This window comes from Scatophagus argus, chromosome 14, assembly GCF_020382885.2.
Source record: "Scatophagus argus isolate fScaArg1 chromosome 14, fScaArg1.pri, whole genome shotgun sequence".
Classification (NCBI taxonomy): domain Eukaryota; kingdom Metazoa; phylum Chordata; class Actinopteri; family Scatophagidae; genus Scatophagus; species Scatophagus argus.
The window spans coordinates 23,010,991-23,032,093 of NC_058506.1; the positions used below are offsets into that span (position 1 = coordinate 23,010,991).

Sequence of the window (21,103 nt, forward strand, 5' to 3'; positions counted from 1 at the left end):
AACCTGTAGGTCAGGTGACCTCTGTTTAAGGTTCAGGGTGCAGAATTTGGGGGGTCTAATATTTGATGTTGCCATTAGAGTATAATCAGCAGAAACTGAGCTTTCATTAGCTTACATTAGCTTAATGAGCCTTTTATGTCTACAGAGGGAGTAGGTTTGTCTTACAAGTGTCCCTCATGGACCCCGAAGGGTCCGCTGGAGTCAGCTGGGGTCACAGCAGGGTTCCTGCCCGTCTCCACCAGGACACCCTGGTTATATAAGCATCCTGCTTCAGGGCAAGCCCCACTCCTCACCTGTGGGTAGGTAAAGCCTCTTGGCTTGGCCTCTGTCCACAGGACTACGCGGCAGGACACCCTGATCTCATTAGCGAGTTATTTTAGGTGCCTCTCTGATTTTTCCTCCAGGACCTAAGAGGGTTAGAGTCCTGAGGTTTGCTCTGTGCCTGCACAGTCAGCTGGCTGCTGATGCTGAAGTCTGCTGCTCCACACATTTCTGACTTTTATTCACTCCAGTTTTCTTCTTCTTCTCTGTCCCAAGAACAGGACTCAGGACTGATTCATCAAGACCGTCAAACCTCCAGACACTGAAGATCCAACCCTCTGGTCTGAGGTCGTTCCCTGGGTTAGCCTCCTTTTATAAAAGCCTCTCCTGTGAGGTGAGGACAGTCCGTCATCCTTCTTCTGCTTCGGTGCTCCTGTCAGACCGCACCAATGGGGAACCACGGCTCAAACCTGGACGACATCCTGGCCGAGGACATGCACCACTGGTACAACAAGTTCATGCGTGAGTCTCCGTCGGGCCTCATCACGCTGTTCGAGCTGAAGGCCATCCTGGGTCTGAAGGGCATGAGCGAGAACGCCAACAGCTATGTGGACCAGGTCTTCTTCACCTTCGACATGGACGGGGTGTGTTCACAACAACACACATACGCAGTAACAAAAATACTCCATTACAAGTCAAAGTACACAAGTATTCTGAGCTTCATGTAGTTATGGTACTAGCTGATAATACTCATGTACTCTGACATGTAACAAAGTACTTTTACAGTGATGTTCTCATGATGACCTAAACATTTTGTCAAAGTTAATACTGATGATATTGGAATCAGAATGAAAATGCACTTTCTGTTGGTGGCCCCAAGGGACCGCATGCTGCTCAGCGCCTTTCTAAAGTCCTGAATGAAGAGCAGATCCTGGGTCAGTGCGGTCCTGCAGACAGGAGGCACCTCAGCACAGAGTACATTTAAATCATTTAATGCAGTACTTACAGTACAGATAATTCGTGTGATTAAGACATCTGTGTTACATCACACAGAGACGGTGTTGAAGAAACACATGAAACAATAAGGAATAAGGAGGACAGTGAGGACAGAGAGGACAGTGAGGGTGGAGAGGACTTCCTCTGAGGACTGCAATTCTGACAGTTGAACAGGAAGTAGTTTTTTCTGAGCTCAGTGTTGCCTCACAGCCGTGAAACGTGTGTTGACTTGCGTGTCGGTTGCTTCAGCTCTGACACTGTGAGCAAAGTGCGGAGACAGGAAGTCCATCATGTCTTTCATGTCTTTGCAGTCTCACTGTCAGAAGAGCAATATCTTGTTGAATGGCTGGTAAAATGAAAGACAAGCGAGTCAGCCGGAGTCCGGTTCTGCTGAATGTTCAGACTACACGGAATTTAGCACTCAGCCTGACAGGAAGTAGAAAAGCACCAATGTCCAGAATTTAGTCAGCTTCAGGTGAACCGTGAAACAGATTTTGATATAAACTAAAGTGTATTCAGTATTCAAACCTTTAGTGAGACATCTGGACGCTAAACTCACCTGAGACCTGGCCTGTGGGGCTCGTGTGGCCTTCAGGAACATCCAGACATCTGGGAACATTTCATGCACACTGAGTCTATTTGGGTTTTGTTCAGCTCCACCGAACCAAACAAACTTGAATGTTGTACTTTTGAGGCTCTTATGAGAGCTGCTTATCTGACAATACAGACAATATGATTAGTTGATGCAGCTCTGCATGTGACCATCAAACACAAGTCAAACAGCCAAACTCCACTGACTGGTCTTTCACAGAGCTTTTAACTGGACCGAATGGTTTTTGTCTGTTGGGGTTTCAGTCACGTGATCGCTCCACTACCCGACGAAGACCGTGAGATGTTGAGATGTGAGTTTCAGTAAGATCCAGGAATTCAAACTGTTTCCAGGGTCAAGACTAAACTTTTAATGTTAAAGTGCCGTGCTTTTATTTTGAAGGTTAACCAGAAGTCAGGTTCTTCCAGTGATCTCTGATGTTTCTGCTTCGTTTCGGACCGAAGCCCCACTTTGATTGGCTCTCTGTCTAACAGGCTTACGGCCCCGACACGCACAGCTCTGATCCCCGCTGTGTGTGTGTTTATGGTGAGCTAAGTGGATTCAGAGTGTGTGTGGCATTCAGGTTCACTGAGGATGTCCTGACAACTCGTGGACCGGAAGGACTGATGGGGCTCAAACGCCGGTTTGGTCCACACCTGTTCAATGACTTTCAATGACTTTTAACTAATTTTCATGAATGGACAATCTGTGACTTCTTTTTTCATACTGAAAAATACTTTCCAATCATTAATCTAATACGTTACTGATTATCAGTGTATTGTGACGACGTGATCATTTTATGAAGATCAATGTCACGATTTCGTTTGTCATCTGTCATCTTTGCTGCTGAATTTCTTTGAATTTGGCACTTATGAAATCAATCGGATTTTATTTTGACAGCTAGCTGTCTTCCTGATCATCTCCAACACGGAACTACAAGATGGGGGCTGACGTAAACGTTTCCTCTCGCTCCGTCCTGTTCGTTTGTGTGCTGTTTGTGATGTCACATTGATAGCTGAGCTCCGATTGGCTTGTTTGTTGGTTTGTATTGTCTAACTTTAGGTACATCCAGTGTGGGAACTTTCAGCGCTGAGTTTCAGGTAGTTTTTCCACTCTGAATCCACTCAGATTTTCACAAACAGCAGTTTTAATTAAAATGAATTTGTTGTTTGGTTTTGTCGACGTCATTCCAGAAGCTCAAAGCTTTGAATATTTTGGAATACCCTATGGCAGAGCAGAATAAACGTCATCTGTCAGCTCACTGAAAAACCGGAAAGACCAAATCAAGTTAGCGGCAACTTCATGACAGAAGCTTTTTAATACCTTGTAAGCGACACACAAGTTTCACTGGACTACAGAAAGGCCTCGTGTTGCCAGAACACTAGCTGTTAAAATGTGAACCTGAACTGCTGAAGTCGTGATGGTTTCCTGTCTGTCTGCAGGACGGTTACATCGACTTCGTGGAGTACATCGCAGCCATCAGTCTGATGCTGAAGGGGGAAATCAACCAGAAGCTGAAGTGGTACTTCAAACTGTTCGACCAGGACGGCAACGGAAAGATCGACAGGGAGGAGCTGGAGACCATCTTCTCGGTAACGAGCACTCGCACACAGACCGGGTTTTGTTCTGCTGATGTTCAGACAGAAAGCTGGTCCTGAATCAGATGCTACAGACCTTCTGCTGCTGCCGTGAGTCTGGATGTGGAGCTCGTGTGCTTTGTGTGATCGGCTGAAGGGGAAAGCGAGTCCTGACAAACAACAGGAGTTCATGTTTGATGAACAGACTCAGCTGAACCCTGAAACAGTCTGCTGTCCACACAGCTTAACCGTTTAACGGCAGTAAAGCGAATCATTTAATCAATCGCTTTGACTTGATAAATATAAGGAGGTCAAAGTTGTTTCTGTTTGAATCAACTTGTGGTTGAATTCCAGGTGATGACAAACACACTCGCTGACGACAGGAAGTGCTTACGACCACACGGCCGTCCACGTCTCAGGACGGATGGCATTTACTGCTGCTGATTTATATACAAGTGAGATTTCTCAGAGACTGAGAGGTGATAATGTACACAGATGATCCAGAGCTGCTGTCCCAAAGCACCCGTAGACCTGCTCCACCCGGGCCTTGTAATCCAACGTTCCAGACAAACTCATGCTCTGTCCGGTCTCAACGAGGACAGAGACTTTAACGGCAGCTGAGGGTCACTGAGGACAAACTGCAGCTTGGCTTGTCCTCCTACATCGTTCAGAGACCGGACCCGGACCTTCGCTGTCATCCTGGCTGACTCTGCTCACGTCCTTAAACTTAACTTCATTCTGTTCGGCCCCCAAAACTCCATCAACTCCATCAGAGCTAATTTTGAAAGTTAACTTTTTTGAATGTAGTTACTTAGTTATACTGTTTTATTTACTTTATTCTTATTTTAACCGTCTTATGTCTTTGTATTTCTTTTGTGAAGCACTTTGTAATGTTATTGAGAAAGGTGCTCTATAAATAATGCTAATTATTATTACACTGCACTCTGTTTCTGAGTGCAGGACACACTAAGAAAGACTTCACTCGTTTGAACACGTCGGACTGAATTTAGAGGAAATAAAGACGGATGCAGAGGACGTCGACTGAAGGGGTTTATGGGAGCTTCTCTCGGGGAAGATTTTCGACACAGAAACGTGTTGCTGAGCGAACCAGCAGTGCTGACGCTGCTCGCACCGACTGACACTGTGCTGGATTAACTCTGGGATTAGAGGAGACTTAATCTGCTGAATGAGCTCAATCTATGAGCCGTCAGGAAGCTGCTTCAAGTGGGTTGAATGACTCCAACCCAGTTAGAGTAAAACCAGCCTGAAAGACTGTGGAGGACCACCTGACCTGGAACTCAACAGAAAATTGGACAAAATTTTTCTTGAAATGAAAATATAAAAGCTTGAATGCCAAACTTTAGGCTGAAATGTGTAATAGGAAAATGAAAACATCTAACAATCCTGTGAAACTGTGAAACCCCAAAAGGTTTTAAAGTTAAAATCTTGAGATCACATTGTTTGTTCTGTTTCTGTGAGTCACACTGTGTGTGTGTCTCCCCCTGCAGGCCATCCAGGACATCACCCGGAACAGAGACATCGACCCCGAGGAGATCGTCTCGCTCATATTTGAGAGGATCGATGTGAAGGGAGAAGGTAAAGATGATATTATTGTTATTAAGCCTGATGCTGTAGTTCTGCTTCTATGATTACTACCAGCACAGGCCAACCCAGTACCAAAACTGAAACTACAGAGCAGTCTCAAGTGCACTGACAGCATGTGGGGCTTATTATGCTCACTGCGCTAAATGACAGACAGAAATAAACAGTTTTGGTTTAGGAGCTGGAAGCCTTTTGTTGCTGGCGCTACTGTGTGAAATGACAGCTTATGCAAACTGAGATGTTCTAACGAGGCCACCGTAGAACAGAACCCTCCCTGACCACAAAGCCTGCACTGTGAACTCAGGAGACGAGAGCCGTTTTTAATCAGGCTAACATCCGATGAGCCTCGTTCAGACCAAACCAGGCGGCGCAGTGACATCACGAAACTGCAGCAAAGAGCTAACACAGACTCGATGCTGACATCACGCTGCGGTGGCCAATCACGTGACCCGGCAATCAGACCAGTCAATCAATAGCATAACCCTGCACCGATCGCTGCAGCGACCCGATTCTGTCTGAAAGAGGCCGACCAGGATGGTTTCAGAGCCGCCTCCTGGTTTAAGGTTCAGGTCTTCTGGTTTACATCCCAACCCTGGATGTTTGCCTGCAGTCATCAAAGTGTTGGCTGTCATTTTGGGTGCAAACATCTCCTGAAAGTCCTCACTAGAACACCCTTCTCCCTCCTCGCTCAGCTGTACAGGTGGACTTCACCTGCGACCGCTGAAGGTCCCACCTGGTCTACAGTTAAAACTCATCCTGGGGAGGTACCCACTCTAAAACTGTCTCCTGACCTTTAACCCCTCAGGTGAGATGACCCTGGAGGAGTTCATCGAGGGAGCCAAAGACCACGATGACATCATGGACATGCTGAAAAAAATAATGGACCTGACGCCGGTGCTGGTCATCATCGTGGAGGGCCGAGCGGGATGAGACGGCAGTGAGCAGCCACAAAGACTAACCATATCAGAATTAAACACGTAACGATAAAACCATCAGCCCTCATCCCCCTCACAAAAAGAGAAAAGACTCGTCCACGTCCTCACCTGGTCAGAGCGAGGCAGCAGGACACAACAGACGCCAAAAACACCAAACTCTGATTGGCTGTCCTGATGCTCCTCCCTCCCCGACTCCCCAAACACAAACCAATTTCCCAGAGACCACCTTGATCCAGTGTCACAAAGATCCTGCTTGTCCAAATATGTTCAAAGCCACAGCACTTTATCTTCGATTTCCATGATGAGCCAACAAACACGACCCAGACGAACCGCAACACCTTCTGGACCCAACTGAATCCTGACTGGAGCTCGCAGGACCAACAGTTGTCACCCAATGTTGTTTTTGATTTAGACCTAAAAAGCTTTTGTGCATCTGCTTGTTTAGAGGTTTAAAATTCAGGATTTATGTTCAACGAGCATTTTGTAGAGAATTTATTCAGAGTAACACGCTGACATCTGGCACCTCAGCCTCAGCCAAATGTGTTGACAGTGAAGCCCAAGTCATGTACAGAGTTTGGCAGCCATAAAAACCAAAGAGCCTTGACCCTGAATATTTCTCTCAAAATGGTTTTCGCTCTTCTTAAAACTCAGGGCTTGTGAGGTTCAGTCCAAACGGATTTTACTGAGAGACAAGGAGGGGACAGACCGGGCTGATGGACCACTCCCAGTCTCGATCCCAGTCCCAGTCTTTGGCTGAGATCGTTCAGTGTTGGTCTCGGTGTCAGGTGTCAGAGTCACGTTTCTGTCGGGGACAACATACGACCTTGATTCCAAACACGTCTGCATCAGTCATTCGGAATCAAAGTGTGGTGAAGGCTGAGCCTCCCGTCGACACTCCCCTCATCCCCACTCATGATCCTGTTATCTTTCTGTTAGTCGAGTAGTTTGTGCTGCACACAGTTCTGTGTTTAAATGCGAGTCCGAGAACAGAGCATGCTGGGAGTCCTGCAGGGGCTGCTGATCCTCTTAATGCTGTAAAAGTTTCAGCAGCCTGAGCTGTCATGGAGCAGATTTACGGACGGCTTCGGTACCACAGTGTTTCTCTGTGAGAGACCAGCTCAGCATTCAGTGTGAACCAGAAACCGCCTGCTTTAAAACATCACAACACAAACAGTGAGGCTGCGCAGAGCCGAGTGCATTCAGGACAAATTCGTCTTCAACAACCTGATCCACCTGCTCCTCTGGAAGCAGGCCAGCCCCGAGGTTCAACCAGGCCAGCCCAGGTGTGATTTTCCATTCAGGTTGTCATTTCTTCGCCTGACATTTAAAAGTAAAGCAGCAGAAATGCGTCATAAAGCTGCGTTATCTCACAGCGTTATGGGATTTTAGTTTTGTGTGAGAGGTCTCTTATTTTGAAGTTCAATGAATCTCCTGAACGATTCAAGTGTTGCAAACCTTTTTACTTTTATACACTGATGTGCGAGACCAGACCAGCATGAACATGTTTGTGAAGTGGAAACTGATGAGGTCTGAGTGGAAGAAAAGAGGCCACGTTGTCCTTAAAGCTGCTGATAGTCGAGCGGTCGGCTCTGAGCTGCACGTTAGCATCAGTGCTAACCACTCATAGTGCAATAGAGATTTTTACAGCACGTCCTGCAAAACAGGTCATTTTAAACTATCAAGTCTTGTGTTGCCTTATCAATAAAATTTTTGAACTAACTTGGTGTGTTTTGTTTTAACTGATTCTCAGTGTTTTTGTTCTGTTGCTGTGGGAAAGAAATTGTTTTCCAGTTTGTGAATCCAGTTCAAGATGAAACCCAGAAAACGAACAGGAAGTTAATCAGTTTATTTGAAAAAGGAAACCTAACACACCCATCAAACGTCTTTATGCTTTTGTCCACACGGTGTTCCAGGACTTCTGGCCCTGATCTTCTGATCCTGAGTCTGATTATAAAGGCTGAGTCCAAACTTCACAGGGACCAGACAGATTCATTACAAACAACAGACTCCTCACATACAGTATGTGAGATACTCCAGATCGCAGTGTGGTGGGCACCCACAGCCAAACCTCTCAGTAAAAATGGTCGTTTTAAGATTATTATGGAACATTAATGGCTGATTAATTAATTCATTAATGGCTTCTCACGGGCTTCGCTCTGTGAGCTGTCGTACTCTGAGTCCGAGACCTTGAGTGTCGTGCTCCTTTAAAATAAGCACTAAAAGAAGGGCTGCATCTTCACAGTCCAAACTAAACCACAGCAGCATTCAGAGCCGACAGACGACTTCGTTCACAGGCCATCCGATGTCATGTGGTCTGACCTCAGCCAACTGCCCGGGAGAAGAAGACTGGAGCCAGAAACATGACCGGCACTTTGTCCTACAGGATACAGACTGGTGTCTCAGCAGGGTGGAGGTGTGTAGGGGATCTAACCTGCGACCTGTCAGCTACAGGGTGGTGTCTCACTGCTCTTTGGGCTTCTCCGCCTGCCTCAGCAGGCTGACGTACAGACGCAGGAAAGAGTAACAGACGCCAACGGCGCAGTACAGTGAGGTCGCCAGCAGGGGCAGGAAGGGCAGCTTCTGTTGCCATGGTGACAGAGGAAAGACAATCTCACAGGCGATCGCCATGGCAACCAGTCCCAGCAGGTAGACAGCCTCCAGAGGATGGAGTAGAGACCCCTGACCGCTGAGGGGAGAGTAATGTGATTACTGAAGGAGATCAGACTCCTGCAGGGATCTGAAGGGTGTGCAAAGCACTCTGGGTGTTGCAGTTTGTTATACAGCAGTAATCTCATGAAGATACAAGCTTGACATCAAGAGAACAAAGGTGGATCTGTACCTGTGAAGTTTCCTCAGGGCGGTGAAAGAGTAGATGACAAACATCAGCATCAGAACCACTTTGATGGGCAGCTCTGCAAAACATTCAGTGAATGCAGTCGGTTGGTTACGTTCAAACGTCCTGAAGTGCAGTTTTTAAAAAGCTGCGCAGAAAATCAAAACAGAGAAACTAAAACCACAAAACGTGTGAGATTTATACTGATCTTGTTTTGTTTATCCTATTTTTATACCTTTCACTTTTCTTTCTTGGTCGGGAATGCTGCAAGTGCAATGTCTGTACGAGAAAGAATTTCCCTTCGGGGATAAATAAAGGAATTCTGATTCTGATTCTGAAAGAGCCAGAGAAAAGAAAAGACGACTTCTCAAAGCCTTCAGTCTAACTACACTCAGCAGCTTGTCACACTGTGACAGTCTGAATGTATTCATGAACTGATCCTGACAGAATCCTGTCTGTCTGCACCTGCCTGATTGTCTATCTGTCTGTCTGCACCTCCTACCTGCCTGCCTGATTGTCGGTCTGTCTGTCTGTCTGTCTGTCTGCATGCCTGCCTGTCTGTTGTTTACCTGTGGAGGTGAAGATCAGCGGGAACAGGGAGTAATGACCTGTGGTGCTCAGAACCAGGAAGATCCCAGCATCCTCTCTGCTCTCCACCGCCAGGATACTGCAGGAAGAAACAGACAAGAACACCTGAGAACCACCTCAAATGTTCCAACAGCTGCAGGACGGGTGGAGGGACGGCTGATGAACAGGTAGGTGGACTCATCGCAGACGGGTTGTGCATGATGTGAAATAGCAGCTGGTTTTATGTCTCCTTCACTGAGGAGGACTCTGATGTGTGAGGCTTCATATGGACAGAAGTACTTCCCATGTGTACAGTACTGCAGTACTTTGCACCACTGAGTGTGACTGAGACCTGAGAGGTATGATGACAATGAGGATGGCCTTCTCGTGGACGTGCCAGCCAAACATGAAGGAGCCCAGAGAGCAGAGCAGCAGGCAGCGCAGGAAACCCCGAGCACCGCGAGGACGCCGCCAGATGGACACCACCGCAGGCTTCAGACAGACAGAGGACGGAAAAGATGGACAGGAAGACAAACACATTAGAGTCAAACGTCTGAACTCACCATTTTATTTAAAGTAGAAATGATCCATGTGAACGACTTCCTGGAAACACAAAGAAGAAAAACTCCCAAATGTTTGTCACACTGTCTTTTTTACTGCACTCTACTGCGTTATTATACTGCGTTTCTTTCACTGATCCCAGTTCAGTCGGTGTGTGTTGCGACTCACCAGGATGGACAGCAGAGTGCAGATGAGTGTGATGGAGGGAGAGACGGAGGGGAGGACCGAGTGCTGAAACTCCTGAACCAAGCCGCCCGTCATGGAGGCTCGAGGGAGCTGCGCCTCGTCCAGCAGCTTTAGACGGACACCTGGACAGGTGAGTGAGAGGACAGCTGTCACTGAGGATCCCTTTCATGTTTGGCCTTTTGTTCAGGGATGAGAGTGGGTGTCACGGAGGACATCTCACCGAGTGTCACCAGGACTTTGTCCACGATGTTGTACAGGGCCCAGACGTTGGGCGCCCAGTAGGCGTGACAGAGGCCCCGTTTAAATGGGAAGAGTTGGGCCAGGACCTGAGGGAGCTGACCCTGAAACAAGAAGAAAGAAGAAGAAAGAAGAAGAAAGAAGAAAGTGACATATTTTGTCATTGGAGGGAACTCACTCCAACGAAATTTGTTCTCTGCATTTAACCCACCCAAGTGACGTGCACACACACACAACAAACCCGGGGCAGTGGGCGACCGCGTGCAGCGCCCGGGGAGCAGTGGGGGTTAGATACCTTGCTCAAGGGTACCTCAGCCATGGACACCGGGACGGGGAATCGAACCAGCGATCCACCGGTTACGGGTCCGACACCCTAACCGCTGATCCACGACTGTCATTGAGTTTGACTGCCACACGTGCACCTTCATCAGGCCGTCAGGCCACTAAACTGTGCGTGTTATTCTCAGGTTGTCAAGATGCTGACCCTCAGTGACTCTTCAGCAGAGGAAGACTCACCATGATGATGAAGGGCCCGAAAGACACAGCGCAGACGGAGACCACGATGCTGCCCAGAGCCAGCAGGCGGAATGGACGGAAACTCCTCCAGATGACTGAACCGTCTGCACGAAACCAAACACACTCAGAACACCAGCCAGTGTGTGTGTGTGTGTGTGTGTGTGTGTGTGTGTGTGTGTGTTACCTTTGCCATCCTGAGTGAAGCAGTAACTCCTCAGCAGGTAGATGCCGTAGGCTGGAGCCCCGTACAGGTAGATGTGCTTCAGGTTGAGCAGGATGGCGAACAGCAGCGCCCCCTGCAGGTGCTGAGACTGCAACACAAAGCACAGAAGAACAGCTGAAGTGAAGCAGCTCAATTAGAGCCCGAGTATCACAACACATCAGGTTTCATTTTCACAGCTGCTCGTGTTGAGCGTGGCCAGCAGCGAGCAGCCGTTTATACCTGCAGGTGTTTGGCCACCGACAGCAGCAGGAAACCAAACAGGAAGCCGTTATACTGGAAATGAATATCTGAGGGAACGAGTGAAGGAGGTTTTATCTTGGTCAACATGATGGCTGACTGAAGAGTCAGAGTGGAAACGGTGTGCAGCACAACGACAGACAGGTCGGTCAAGTGCTGCACGTGATTCACATTAAAAACAAACAAACAAATCAGCTGTTATGAACAGGAAACACTGCTAGATAGATTGAGTAAAATAAAATAAAAAAAACCTATAAACTCCACCAAACGACGTCTGGCAGACTGTTTCAGTTTGACTTCACTTTTGTGAGTCACAAGTTTTCTGTTTGTCTCCACGAATTTTGCATTTCAATCCAGAATTCAGACAAACTAAAGTCAATCTGCAGAGTTTCTAAAAACCAAAACTCTTGAGCTCTAAAATGAAAGTGAACAGTCTGGTTTTCACCCTCCTGCTGTGGTTTGATGTTTCCAGGAGTTCTCTGAATTTCCTTGCCGTTTTGCATCCACGTCTACGTGCTGGCTGTCTTCTGTCTTCTGTCTCCTGTCTCCTGATCCAAACTGAGCTGACTCACCCAGGAACAGGCTGAAGGATACGGTCGACGATGAGGAGGCCGAAATTCCAGAGCAGCAGGACAGCCAGGACGAAGGACGGCCGGGTCAAAACGTCCCGAGAGCCTTTCTGCTCCTGAACGCACCTGCAGCACCTGGAGGAGGAGTCAGCCAATCAGGGTGGCACCACTACAGCATGTGAGAAATTTTGTTTATGTGACGATTTGGTCATTCTGTCATTTCCTTTGAACCAGACTTTTTACATGACAGGCAAATTGCTTCTGCTCTCATAGAGAGACACTGAAAGACCTCAGAGACACAGAAGACACAGACACACACACAGGAGGAAGCCTCTGCTGCCACCTGCTGGCTGAAATCTTCCCCTTCATGCTGAGTGTTTCCACTACTGAGCTTCTACTTGCCTTTTAATTCTGTTTTCTCTGCAGCACGTCACCTCAGTGTGGTGCTAATAAAGGCTGCTCTCTGAGGGATCAATGACGATCTAAAGAGGCTGCGATCAGACTGTGGACTCACTCTCGGACAGCCATGATAAAAAGCACATCAGTGAGGATGACCGACAGCCTCTGGAACAGTACAGTCGACGGGCTGACATAGTTCAGGTTCTCCACCACCAGCATGTTTCTGTCAAAGTGCTGAGCCACGTTGGACAGAGCGAACTCGAACCAGGCAAACAGTGGGGGGTAGTCCAGCGTCCACTCCGACGTGTTCTGCAGGGGAACAACATGGAGTTATGATGGATTTATTTTTTAACAGGGACATGAAGAAACATTTGAGTAAGAGTTAAACCAGGAGGCTGCTCTTCCTGTGACAGACTCTTCCTTTGTTTAAGGCCACTACACAAGGAACGCAGACGTGTCCCCTGGAATAAAGACTACATTTCCCATGAGCACTGCAGCCTCATGTCCTAAAGACCCCAGTCTGCTAGTCTGATCTGGGAAGAAGTGAAAGAAAGATGTACTTTAGCTGTGAAATGCTGCAGCTCGCAGGACGCTCTGCGATGAGGTCGTGTTTGTGGCTGTGGAAGGTCACACAGAGGCATCAGTGTTAAACTGAGGCTCTTTGTAGCTGCAGCTTTAACGGATAACTTTGCAATTTGCATTATGCTTCTTTTTCTTCTGAAGGTGCACAAAATGACCTTAGAGACAAAGAAGAAAATGTCTTTCTCAAAGTATTAACTTTCAGTCCAACAAAGGCCATGCATCTCTAAGTTTGAAATACGTAGACAAATTGATTCTCCTAATAAACCATCGGTTATTAGTTGAGAACAAAGAGGCGGACGTCTGCAGGAGTCCTCGTGACAGTCACTTCCTGTTGTCTGTCATACTGACCTCATGGTACCACCTGGACACCGGCAGACTGTGAGTGATGGCCAACCAGTTCCTGTGCACCTCGAAGTCTGTCGAATGACTGACAGAAAGTCAGAAGATTAATAACATATTTCTGTTGAGGCAAAGGCACACCAAAGCCCATACAAAAAAGTGGTATTTTAAGCTAGACTAAACATCAGCACATCGAGTTCGAGTGTGTCTCAGCGTGACAAACACCTGCACAAAGCTGACTATCGTGCCGTGATGAAATAAGTGAAATGATTGTAGACTGGGAATTCTTCATTAGAGATCATTCAACACAGATGTTGGGTTTGGTTACATGGACGGTCAAAGTCCACGATGACGATGAGAAATAAAATGACAACAAAGGCCAATCAGAGAGGATTTTCTACCCAAACCAGCTTCAGCTCATACTGACTAACGTGTGTGTGTGTGTGTGTGTGTGTGTGTGTGTGTGTGTGTGTGATTCTGATTTTTCTCAGGCGTTTGGTTTTTGGTTTTGACATCTCAAGTTATTATATTTCTGAGGACTTAAGCCTCCATAAAACCAAATCAACATACAGATTTAGAGACATGTGGTTGTCACGCTTAATTCATAGTCCGTTATCTTAAATCTCAACTTCCAATGAAAAACGACGGCACCTCGAGGCTGGTTGGCTACACGAACCGTGAAGAACCCGTCGTCAAATCCACGTCACACCAACAGCCCTCAGCGGCTCATTTAACTTCTATTACAGCAAATGGCGACACACGCGTTTAATTCTCCTCAAACTCGATTAAATCGATGTAAAAAGAGCTCCCTTCGCGTCAAAATTCCATTCAAAATCATCTTTTCAGACTCTTCGCTGACGTTCAGTCTGCTAGCCGAATGCTAACGGGCATCGCGTAGGTTTTATCTGATCGTCTACCAGATTAAACTTTGGCCCTGAAGCTGCAGCTCTCGGTGAAACTAGTTCATACCAAAGTGTCTCCACTCACTAAGCGTTGATGAACAGACATTTCAGGAAAGAAACTCCCAGTGCTAAGGCTGGAAACCAGCTCCAAGTGTCCACCACGGGCGCCGCCATGACAGTGACGCTGTTGCGTTTAGAAAAAAACTTTATTGTCAGCTGCACGAAGAAATCGGACCAACTGAGCCATCACTTTGAGGTTTCTTCGTTTTCAGGTCGAAATAAATAGTGTGTGAATATGAGATAATAACAAAGTGAAGTCACTTAGATGCCTTAAAATGTCCGCTCATAAACTCGGGATTTCTGAGCTCCCTTTTTAAAATATTCTGTCTGTGTTGCTGTTTTGTGACGGTCAGTATATCAGGCATTTACTTCAGTAGCAGCATAACAATGTTTATTCTATTCTACATTTAAATACTACTTAAGTAAAAGTAGGGAAACAATAACAGAAAAATGTACACAATGCATGCAATGAAAATGCCTCTCTATGCGGAAAAACGGCCTCTATATTTAATTTTCATTTCATTGTGATATTACTACTATTGTCGCATTCACATGTGGAGCCACATGAGCCCGTCTCATGATTCGTCTGTGAATTAATACCCCCAAGGTTGTTGTTGTTGTTGTTGTTAGGATTCCCACGGTCCCTGAATACAGCATCAGGAGGGCCTGATCTTGATCGGACCGCCTTGTGCTGTTGGACTGTTTCCGGTTGTCAGCTGCGTGTCTGTGTACTCTCACAGTGTCAACGGCTTTCTGGGATAAGTCTTACTGGTTTTCCCGTTTCAGTACACTTTATTGAAACTTTATTAGAAAAGCAGCTTCCGGGATGAACGCGCTGCTGCGGCGGAGTGACGTGCGACGGGTTGGGACGTTGAGAGGTGAGTCAGAAGAAGAACATCTCGTCCAGCAGCCCAGAATGCCGTGAACACAAAGCCTGCCGGGACCAGGGGTGGCATGATGCATTCACGTGTTCATTACTTTAATTACTTCCTATACCGCTAAGTAACTTCTTAATTTATTAGTAATTATATGTTGTATTGATAATCTGAACCTGCAGAGTAACTGAAGCTGTCAGATAAATGCCGCACAGTAAAAAGTACATTTCCCACAGAGATACAGAGAGAACAAAAGTATCAGAAAATGTAAATACTCAGGTAAAGTACAAATACCTCAAGAGTGGCACCTGTAGTATAGGACTGGAGTAAACGTACTTAGATACTTCCCACCAGTAAAGAGTTAAAATGTATTAAAATGTGTAAAAATTTAAACTTGTAAACTTCATTCATCATTTTGTGGACAGGCAACCAGCAGAGACAGCAGGAAGTAACCACGTCCCATCCAAAACACAGTGGGACACGCACACGCAATGAGCCGCCGAATGGCTGGTCATTGCTGATAGGTGGAGCCAGTGGAGCCTCCCATGTTTAAGCTAAGCTAAGCTAACTGATTGCTGGCTGTTGTTTCACACTTAGCAGAAGGAGAATGGCCTTATTGGCAGCATATATATTTTTACATACACACTGAATTTGTCTTGAACACACATGCAACACAATTACATGCAGTGAAACACACACAGCAGCGCCTGGGAGTTAAGTGCCTTGCTCAAGGACACATCAGCCAGCTAATGGAGGGGAGCATTTTTCGCATTAATCACTCCACCACACCCAAATTTTTCCTGCCTGTCCGGTGGGGGAATCGAACCGACGACCCTCCGATCACAAGCCGCTTCTCCAACCTCTAGCGCACAGACATGAACAAATGTCCCTGTGCGTGTGTCTGTGTCTGTGTGTATGAGACAGGCTTCCATGTGACGGCGCCCGCGGTGACCTTTGACCTCAGGAAAGTTGAACTAACGCCTCTGGAGCAGCGAAAACTGACCTTCGACTCCCACGCCATGGTGACGGAGTTGGAGCGCAGCGGTGAGGACACAAATGAATCCACGATGTCTAATAAAGTTGACTTCAGTCAGACTTCAGGACAGCTGTGACACTTGGATGTGTCTGTTGGGTGCAGGTTTTGACAAGCGGCAGGCGGAGCTGATTGTCTCAGCTCTGGTCACTCTGACCACAGCCAACATGGACATCGTTTACAAAGACATGGTGACCAAAGCACACCAGGTAGGACAGACCTTCACACCTTAACCTCAGGGAACCTGAAGACACACTCAGACGGGTCTCCTCAATGTAACTACATGGAGACTGACCCGAGGACAGGCAGACAGGCAGGCAGGTAGTCAGGCAGTCAGACAGGTAGTCAGGCAGGCAGGTAGTCAGACAGGTAGTCAGGCAGGCAGGTAGTCAGACAGACAGACAGGCAGTCAGACAGGCAGGCAGGTAGTCAGGCAGACAGGCAGTCAGGCAGTCAGGCAGACAGACAGGCAGTCAGACAGGTAGTCAGGCAGGCAGGTAGTCAGACAGACAGACAGGCAGGCAGGTAGTCAGACAGACAGACAGGCAGTCTGACAGGCAGGCAGGTAGTCAGACAGACAGACAGGCAGACAGACAGTCAGGCAGACAGACAGGCAGACAGACAGGCAGTCAGGCAGGCAGGTAGTCAGACAGACAGACAGGCAGTCAGACAGGCAGGCAGGTAGTCAGACAGGCAGGCAGGTAGTCAGGCAGACAGGCAGTCAGACAGGCAGGCAGGTAGTCAGGCAGACAGGCAGGCAGGTAGTCAGACAGACAGACAGGCAGTCAGACAGGCAGGCAGGCAGACAGACAGGCAGTCAGACAGGTAGTCAGACAGGTAGTCAGGCAGACAGGTAGTCAGACAGACAGACAGGCAGTCAGACAGGCAGGCAGGTAGTCAGGCAGACAGGCAGGCAGGTAGTCAGACAGACAGACAGGCAGTCAGACAGGCAGGCAGGCAGACAGACAGGCAGTCAGACAGGTAGTCAGACAGGTAGTCAGGCAGGCAGGTAGTCAGACAGACAGACAGGCAGTCAGACAGGCAGGCAGGTAGTCAGGCAGACAGGCAGTCAGACAGGCAGGCAGGTAGTCAGGCAGACAGGCAGGCAGGTAGTCAGACAGACAGACAGGCAGGCAGGCAGACAGACAGGCAGTCAGACAGGTAGTCAGACAGGTAGTCAGGCAGGCAGGTAGTCAGACAGACAGACAGGCAGTCAGACAGGCAGGCAGGTAGTCAGGCAGACAGGCAGTCAGACAGGCAGGCAGGTAGTCAGGCAGACAGACAGGCAGTCAGACAGGCAGGCAGGCAGACAGACAGGCAGTCAGACAGGTAGTCAGGCAGGCAGGTAGTCAGACAGGCAGTCAGACAGGCAGGCAGGTAGTCAGGCAGACAGGCAGTCAGGCAGACAGACAGGCAGTCAGGCAGGCAGGTAGTCAGACAGACAGACAGACAGGCAGTCAGACAGGCATGCAGGTAGTCAGGCAGGCAGGTAGACAGACAGACAGACAGGCAGTCAGACAGGCAGGCAGGTAGTCAGGCAGACAGACAGTCAGGCAGACAGGCAGTCAGTCAGACAGACAGGCAGTCAGACAGACAGACAGGCAGGCAGGTAGTCAGACAGACAGACAGGCAGTCAGACAGGCAGGCAGGTAGTCAGGCAGACAGACAGACAGACAGGCAGTCAGACAGGCATGCAGGTAGTCAGGCAGGCAGGTAGACAGACAGACAGACAGGCAGGCAGGTAGTCAGGCAGACAGACAGTCAGGCAGACAGGCAGACAGTCAGACAGACAGGCAGTCAGACAGACAGACAGGCAGTCAGACAGACAGACAGGCAGGCAGGTAGTCAGACAGACAGACAGGCAGTCAGACAGGCAGGCAGGTAGTCAGGCAGACAGGCAGTCAGGCAGACAGACAGGCAGTCAGGCAGGCAGGTAGTCAGACAGACAGACAGACAGACAGACAGGCAGTCAGACAGGCATGCAGGTAGTCAGGCAGGCAGGTAGACAGACAGACAGACAGGCAGTCAGACAGGCAGGCAGGTAGTCAGGCAGACAGACAGTCAGGCAGACAGGCAGTCAGTCAGACAGACAGGCAGTCAGACAGACAGACAGGCAGGCAGGTAGTCAGACAGACAGACAGGCAGTCAGACAGGCAGGCAGGTAGTCAGGCAGACAGACAGACAGACAGGCAGTCAGACAGGCATGCAGGTAGTCAGGCAGGCAGGTAGACAGACAGACAGACAGGCAGGCAGGTAGTCAGGCAGACAGACAGTCAGGCAGACAGGCAGACAGGCAGACAGTCAGACAGACAGGCAGTCAGACAGACAGACAGGCAGTCAGACAGACAGACAGGCAGGCAGGTAGTCAGACAGACAGACAGGCAGTCAGACAGGCAGGCAGGTAGTCAGGCAGACAGGCAGTCAGGCAGACAGACAGGCAGTCAGGCAGGCAGGTAGTCAGACAGACAGACAGACAGGCAGTCAGACAGGCATGCAGGTAGTCAGGCAGGCAGGTAGACAGACAGACAGACAGGCAGTCAGACAGGCAGGCAGGTAGTCAGGCAGACAGACAGTCAGGCAGACAGGCAGTCAGTCAGACAGACAGGCAGTCAGACAGACAGACAGGCAGGCAGGTAGTCAGACAGACAGACAGGCAGTCAGACAGGCAGGCAGGTAGTCAGGCAGACAGGCAGGCAGGCAGACAGACAGGCAGGCAGGCAGACAGGCAACAGGCAGGCAGGTACAAAGTAGATTAAAGTCTAAAGTAGTAAAGCAGATTTTCTCAGTGATCTGGTGTGTGTTGGCATCAGGAAATTGCAGTGCAGCAGATCATGGCTCACCTGGACTCCATCAGGAAGGACATGGTGATCTTGGAGAAGAGCGAGTTTGCCAACCTGCGGTCTGAAAACACGGTACGAGCAGGCGTTCACTTTGACCTCTTCAGTCACATGTTCTCACGTGTTACACGTTGACTGATGATCACCTGACCGGTTCGACTGGTCACCTGAAAACATCTTGACTTCGATCGGAGTGCACACGAGCAGCAGCTCGATTGACTCGCCGCTCAGCTTCATGTTGGTTTGTTTTCACTCACTTCCTCTTTCAATGTGCTCAGTCTGATCACACGGGGTCGCAGTGTTTTCCTGAAAAATCTGAACTTCTCCCGCCATGACATCAGCAGAATTAACTCTTTCTTTTCCTGTAGAAAATGAAGCGAGAGCTGGAGCAGCTCAGAAACCGCCTGCAGGTGAGACAGTTCATGTTCGCGAAGTTGCTGAAGTGCAGCCGTCAGTTGGCAGCTCAGAGGGATGAACATGAAGCAGCAGTTTCATACAAACACACTCTGTTTCTGTTCAGGAGGAGACTCAGAAAGTCCGAGCAGAAACCAAACTGGACATCAACCTGGAGAGCAGCAGGATCTCCGACATGGTGTGTGTGTGTGTGTGTGTGTGTGTGTGTGTGTGTGTGTGGAGGTTGACACTGTAAGTTTTTACATTACATTTTTGGGTGAAGGGTTACTGTTAGCGACAGTCCTCGTGATTCGGGTTGTCAGCAGGAAATGAATGTGCATCTGTGTAGTCGGCAACAGAGTGAGGACATGAAGGCCAAGTCCTCAACAGGTGGTTTGAAAACCCTTCAAATCTTTAAGTCTTAATCATTGACTGGATATAAAGACATGAGAGCTCCTCAAAGTGAAGCCCAAACATCTGGACGCCCCCTTGTGGCTGGCTGCAGTACAGCTCATAAGCTCCTCCCCCTCCATGTTAGCAGATGGGATATGAGCCAAACTAAAAACTCAAAGTACACATCAGATAAATTTTTTCATTCTCTTTTGTCATTTTAGGTCAATCTTATCACATTTATGTTTGTTCAACTGTTTTAATGAGTGATTTGATGCTATAAAGCGCTGCTGAAACGTGGCCTTCAGTGTGCGTCAACGTGTTCACTGCAGACAGGAAGTCAGACTCCTGTTTGTCTTTTCTGGCAGTTTACTGAACAGGAGAAGAAGCTGATGGAGGCCACCACTGAGTTTCATCAGAAGGTAAAGGGACTGTGTAATACTACTCCAGTACTACTTCACAAAACTCCACTCCATTAACTGATCAGTGGTTTTTGATGACATCATCAGAAAGCCGACCTGGAACACGACAACATGGAGATCAACAAGAAGATGGACCTGCAGGTGGCCTCACTCAAAACCATCCTGGAGTCTCTCAAACTGAAGACCGTCCGCTACCTGGCAGGTGAACATGTTTGATGTTTGACACAGGGAGTGAGTGAAAGTTGATTGGATGATCAGTGTGGAGGGGCGGGGACTAGTGAACGAACAGAAGGGTGATGGTGTTCAAAGGTGTCCTATGCTGTGTTCCATCTCAGCGACCGTGTTCTCCTGCCTGGCCATCGCTCTGGGAGTCTACCGCCTGTGGAGGTGAACATCGGACCACGAACCTAAACGTGTAACTCGTATTCATCCCCCACACAAAGTACAGTGAGGATGATGAGCTAAACCATGAGTGTGAAATATTTAAGTACATTTAATCAAGCACAGTGATAAGGTATTTGTGCTTTACCTGAGTATTTCCGTTTAATTCCTCATCACTACAGTTAAGAGGGAACGGTTCAGTGGTGGACGAAGTCCTCAGATTATGTACTTCAGTAAAATTATGATGACGATGATAAAAAAATACTTAATTACACATAAATGTATTGTGCTCAGAAAAAGAATAAGCTTACAATACTTCTGATTTGTGGTATTTCTAGTTTTACTTGCATAAGGCATCTGAGTACTTGTGCATAATGGAGAAGAAATAGCACATAATGGAAACAAAAGTACAAGTACCTCATAACAAGTACTGTTAAACTGTGCAGTGAAAACATTCAGTGAGTGATTTTTGGCGAATTGACCCTTTAAAGGAACACTTTTTTTTTTTTATCTTTCGTGTGTTGGAAACATGTTCTAGTCAGTGATGTTTAATGAAGTCGTTTACTTGTTTTTGTTTGTCTTGACATCATTGATCGTTTTA

The 21,103-nt window shown here is 47.9% G+C and overlaps 3 protein-coding genes across 8 annotated transcripts; 2 read left to right on the plus strand and 1 right to left on the minus strand.

The window, feature by feature from the left end:
• Positions 1 to 114: 114 nt before the first annotated feature.
• guca1d (guanylate cyclase activator 1d) lies at positions 115 to 7,680 on the plus strand. The gene is made up of 4 exons (XM_046411252.1): positions 115 to 905; positions 3,289 to 3,438; positions 4,932 to 5,019; positions 5,831 to 7,680. The coding sequence occupies exons 1-4, from the start codon at positions 711 to 713 to the stop codon at positions 5,953 to 5,955; spliced, it is 558 nt and encodes a 185-aa protein (XP_046267208.1). The 5' UTR covers positions 115 to 710; the 3' UTR covers positions 5,956 to 7,680.
• Positions 7,681 to 7,791: 111 nt separating this feature from the next.
• Positions 7,792 to 14,386, minus strand: alg8 (ALG8 alpha-1,3-glucosyltransferase). Of its 4 annotated transcripts, none has more exons than XM_046411243.1 (13): positions 14,197 to 14,386; positions 13,219 to 13,297; positions 12,404 to 12,597; positions 11,915 to 12,024; positions 11,303 to 11,370; positions 11,045 to 11,171; positions 10,861 to 10,964; positions 10,328 to 10,448; positions 10,090 to 10,229; positions 9,713 to 9,852; positions 9,363 to 9,460; positions 8,800 to 8,872; positions 7,792 to 8,646 (listed from the first exon to the last, which is right to left on the minus strand). In XM_046411243.1, exons 1-13 carry the CDS (start codon positions 14,283 to 14,285, stop codon positions 8,421 to 8,423), a joined length of 1,569 nt encoding a protein of 522 aa, XP_046267199.1. In that variant the 5' UTR covers positions 14,286 to 14,386; the 3' UTR covers positions 7,792 to 8,420. The 4 variants fall into 4 exon arrangements, with proteins under 4 accessions (XP_046267199.1, XP_046267200.1, XP_046267202.1 ...); XM_046411244.1 differs by having other exon boundaries at positions 14,179 to 14,296; XM_046411246.1 differs by lacking the exon at positions 14,197 to 14,386 and adding an exon at positions 13,861 to 14,137.
• Positions 14,387 to 14,807: 421 nt separating this feature from the next.
• ccdc90b (coiled-coil domain containing 90B) lies at positions 14,808 to 20,815 on the plus strand. Of its 3 annotated transcripts, none has more exons than XM_046411250.1 (9): positions 14,808 to 15,049; positions 15,967 to 16,090; positions 16,185 to 16,288; positions 18,890 to 18,991; positions 19,285 to 19,326; positions 19,437 to 19,508; positions 20,068 to 20,121; positions 20,209 to 20,323; positions 20,457 to 20,815. In XM_046411250.1, the coding sequence occupies exons 2-9, from the start codon at positions 16,066 to 16,068 to the stop codon at positions 20,510 to 20,512; spliced, it is 570 nt and encodes a 189-aa protein (XP_046267206.1). In that variant the 5' UTR covers positions 14,808 to 15,049; positions 15,967 to 16,065; the 3' UTR covers positions 20,513 to 20,815. The 3 variants fall into 3 exon arrangements, with proteins under 3 accessions (XP_046267206.1, XP_046267205.1, XP_046267207.1); XM_046411249.1 differs by having other exon boundaries at positions 14,810 to 15,049; positions 15,971 to 16,090; XM_046411251.1 differs by having other exon boundaries at positions 14,989 to 15,118; positions 15,971 to 16,090.
• Positions 20,816 to 21,103: the final 288 nt, after the last annotated feature.

Excerpts from the sequence above, each read along its gene's own strand:
- ccdc90b (XM_046411249.1), top strand. The coding sequence starts at position 14,998 with ATGAACGCGCTGCTGCGGCGGAGTGACGTGCGACGGGTTGGGACGTTG. Across the intron at positions 15,050-15,970 it reads ACGGGTTGGGACGTTGAGAG|GCTTCCATGTGACGGCGCCC; the intron begins GTGAGTCAGAAG and ends TGTATGAGACAG. Across the intron at positions 19,509-20,067 it reads GCAGCAGGATCTCCGACATG|TTTACTGAACAGGAGAAGAA; the intron begins GTGTGTGTGTGT and ends CTTTTCTGGCAG.
- alg8 (XM_046411243.1), bottom strand. The coding sequence starts at position 14,285 with ATGGCGGCGCCCGTGGTGGACACTTGGAGCTGGTTTCCAGCCTTAGCA. Across the intron at positions 10,230-10,327 it reads CAAAGTCCTGGTGACACTCG|GTGTCCGTCTAAAGCTGCTG; the intron begins GTGAGATGTCCT and ends TCACCTGTCCAG. Across the intron at positions 9,853-10,089 it reads GCACTCTGCTGTCCATCCTG|CCTGCGGTGGTGTCCATCTG; the intron begins GTGAGTCGCAAC and ends GTCTGTCTGAAG.
- guca1d (XM_046411252.1), top strand. The coding sequence starts at position 711 with ATGGGGAACCACGGCTCAAACCTGGACGACATCCTGGCCGAGGACATG. Across the intron at positions 3,439-4,931 it reads AGCTGGAGACCATCTTCTCG|GCCATCCAGGACATCACCCG; the intron begins GTAACGAGCACT and ends CTCCCCCTGCAG. Across the intron at positions 5,020-5,830 it reads GATCGATGTGAAGGGAGAAG|GTGAGATGACCCTGGAGGAG; the intron begins GTAAAGATGATA and ends TTAACCCCTCAG.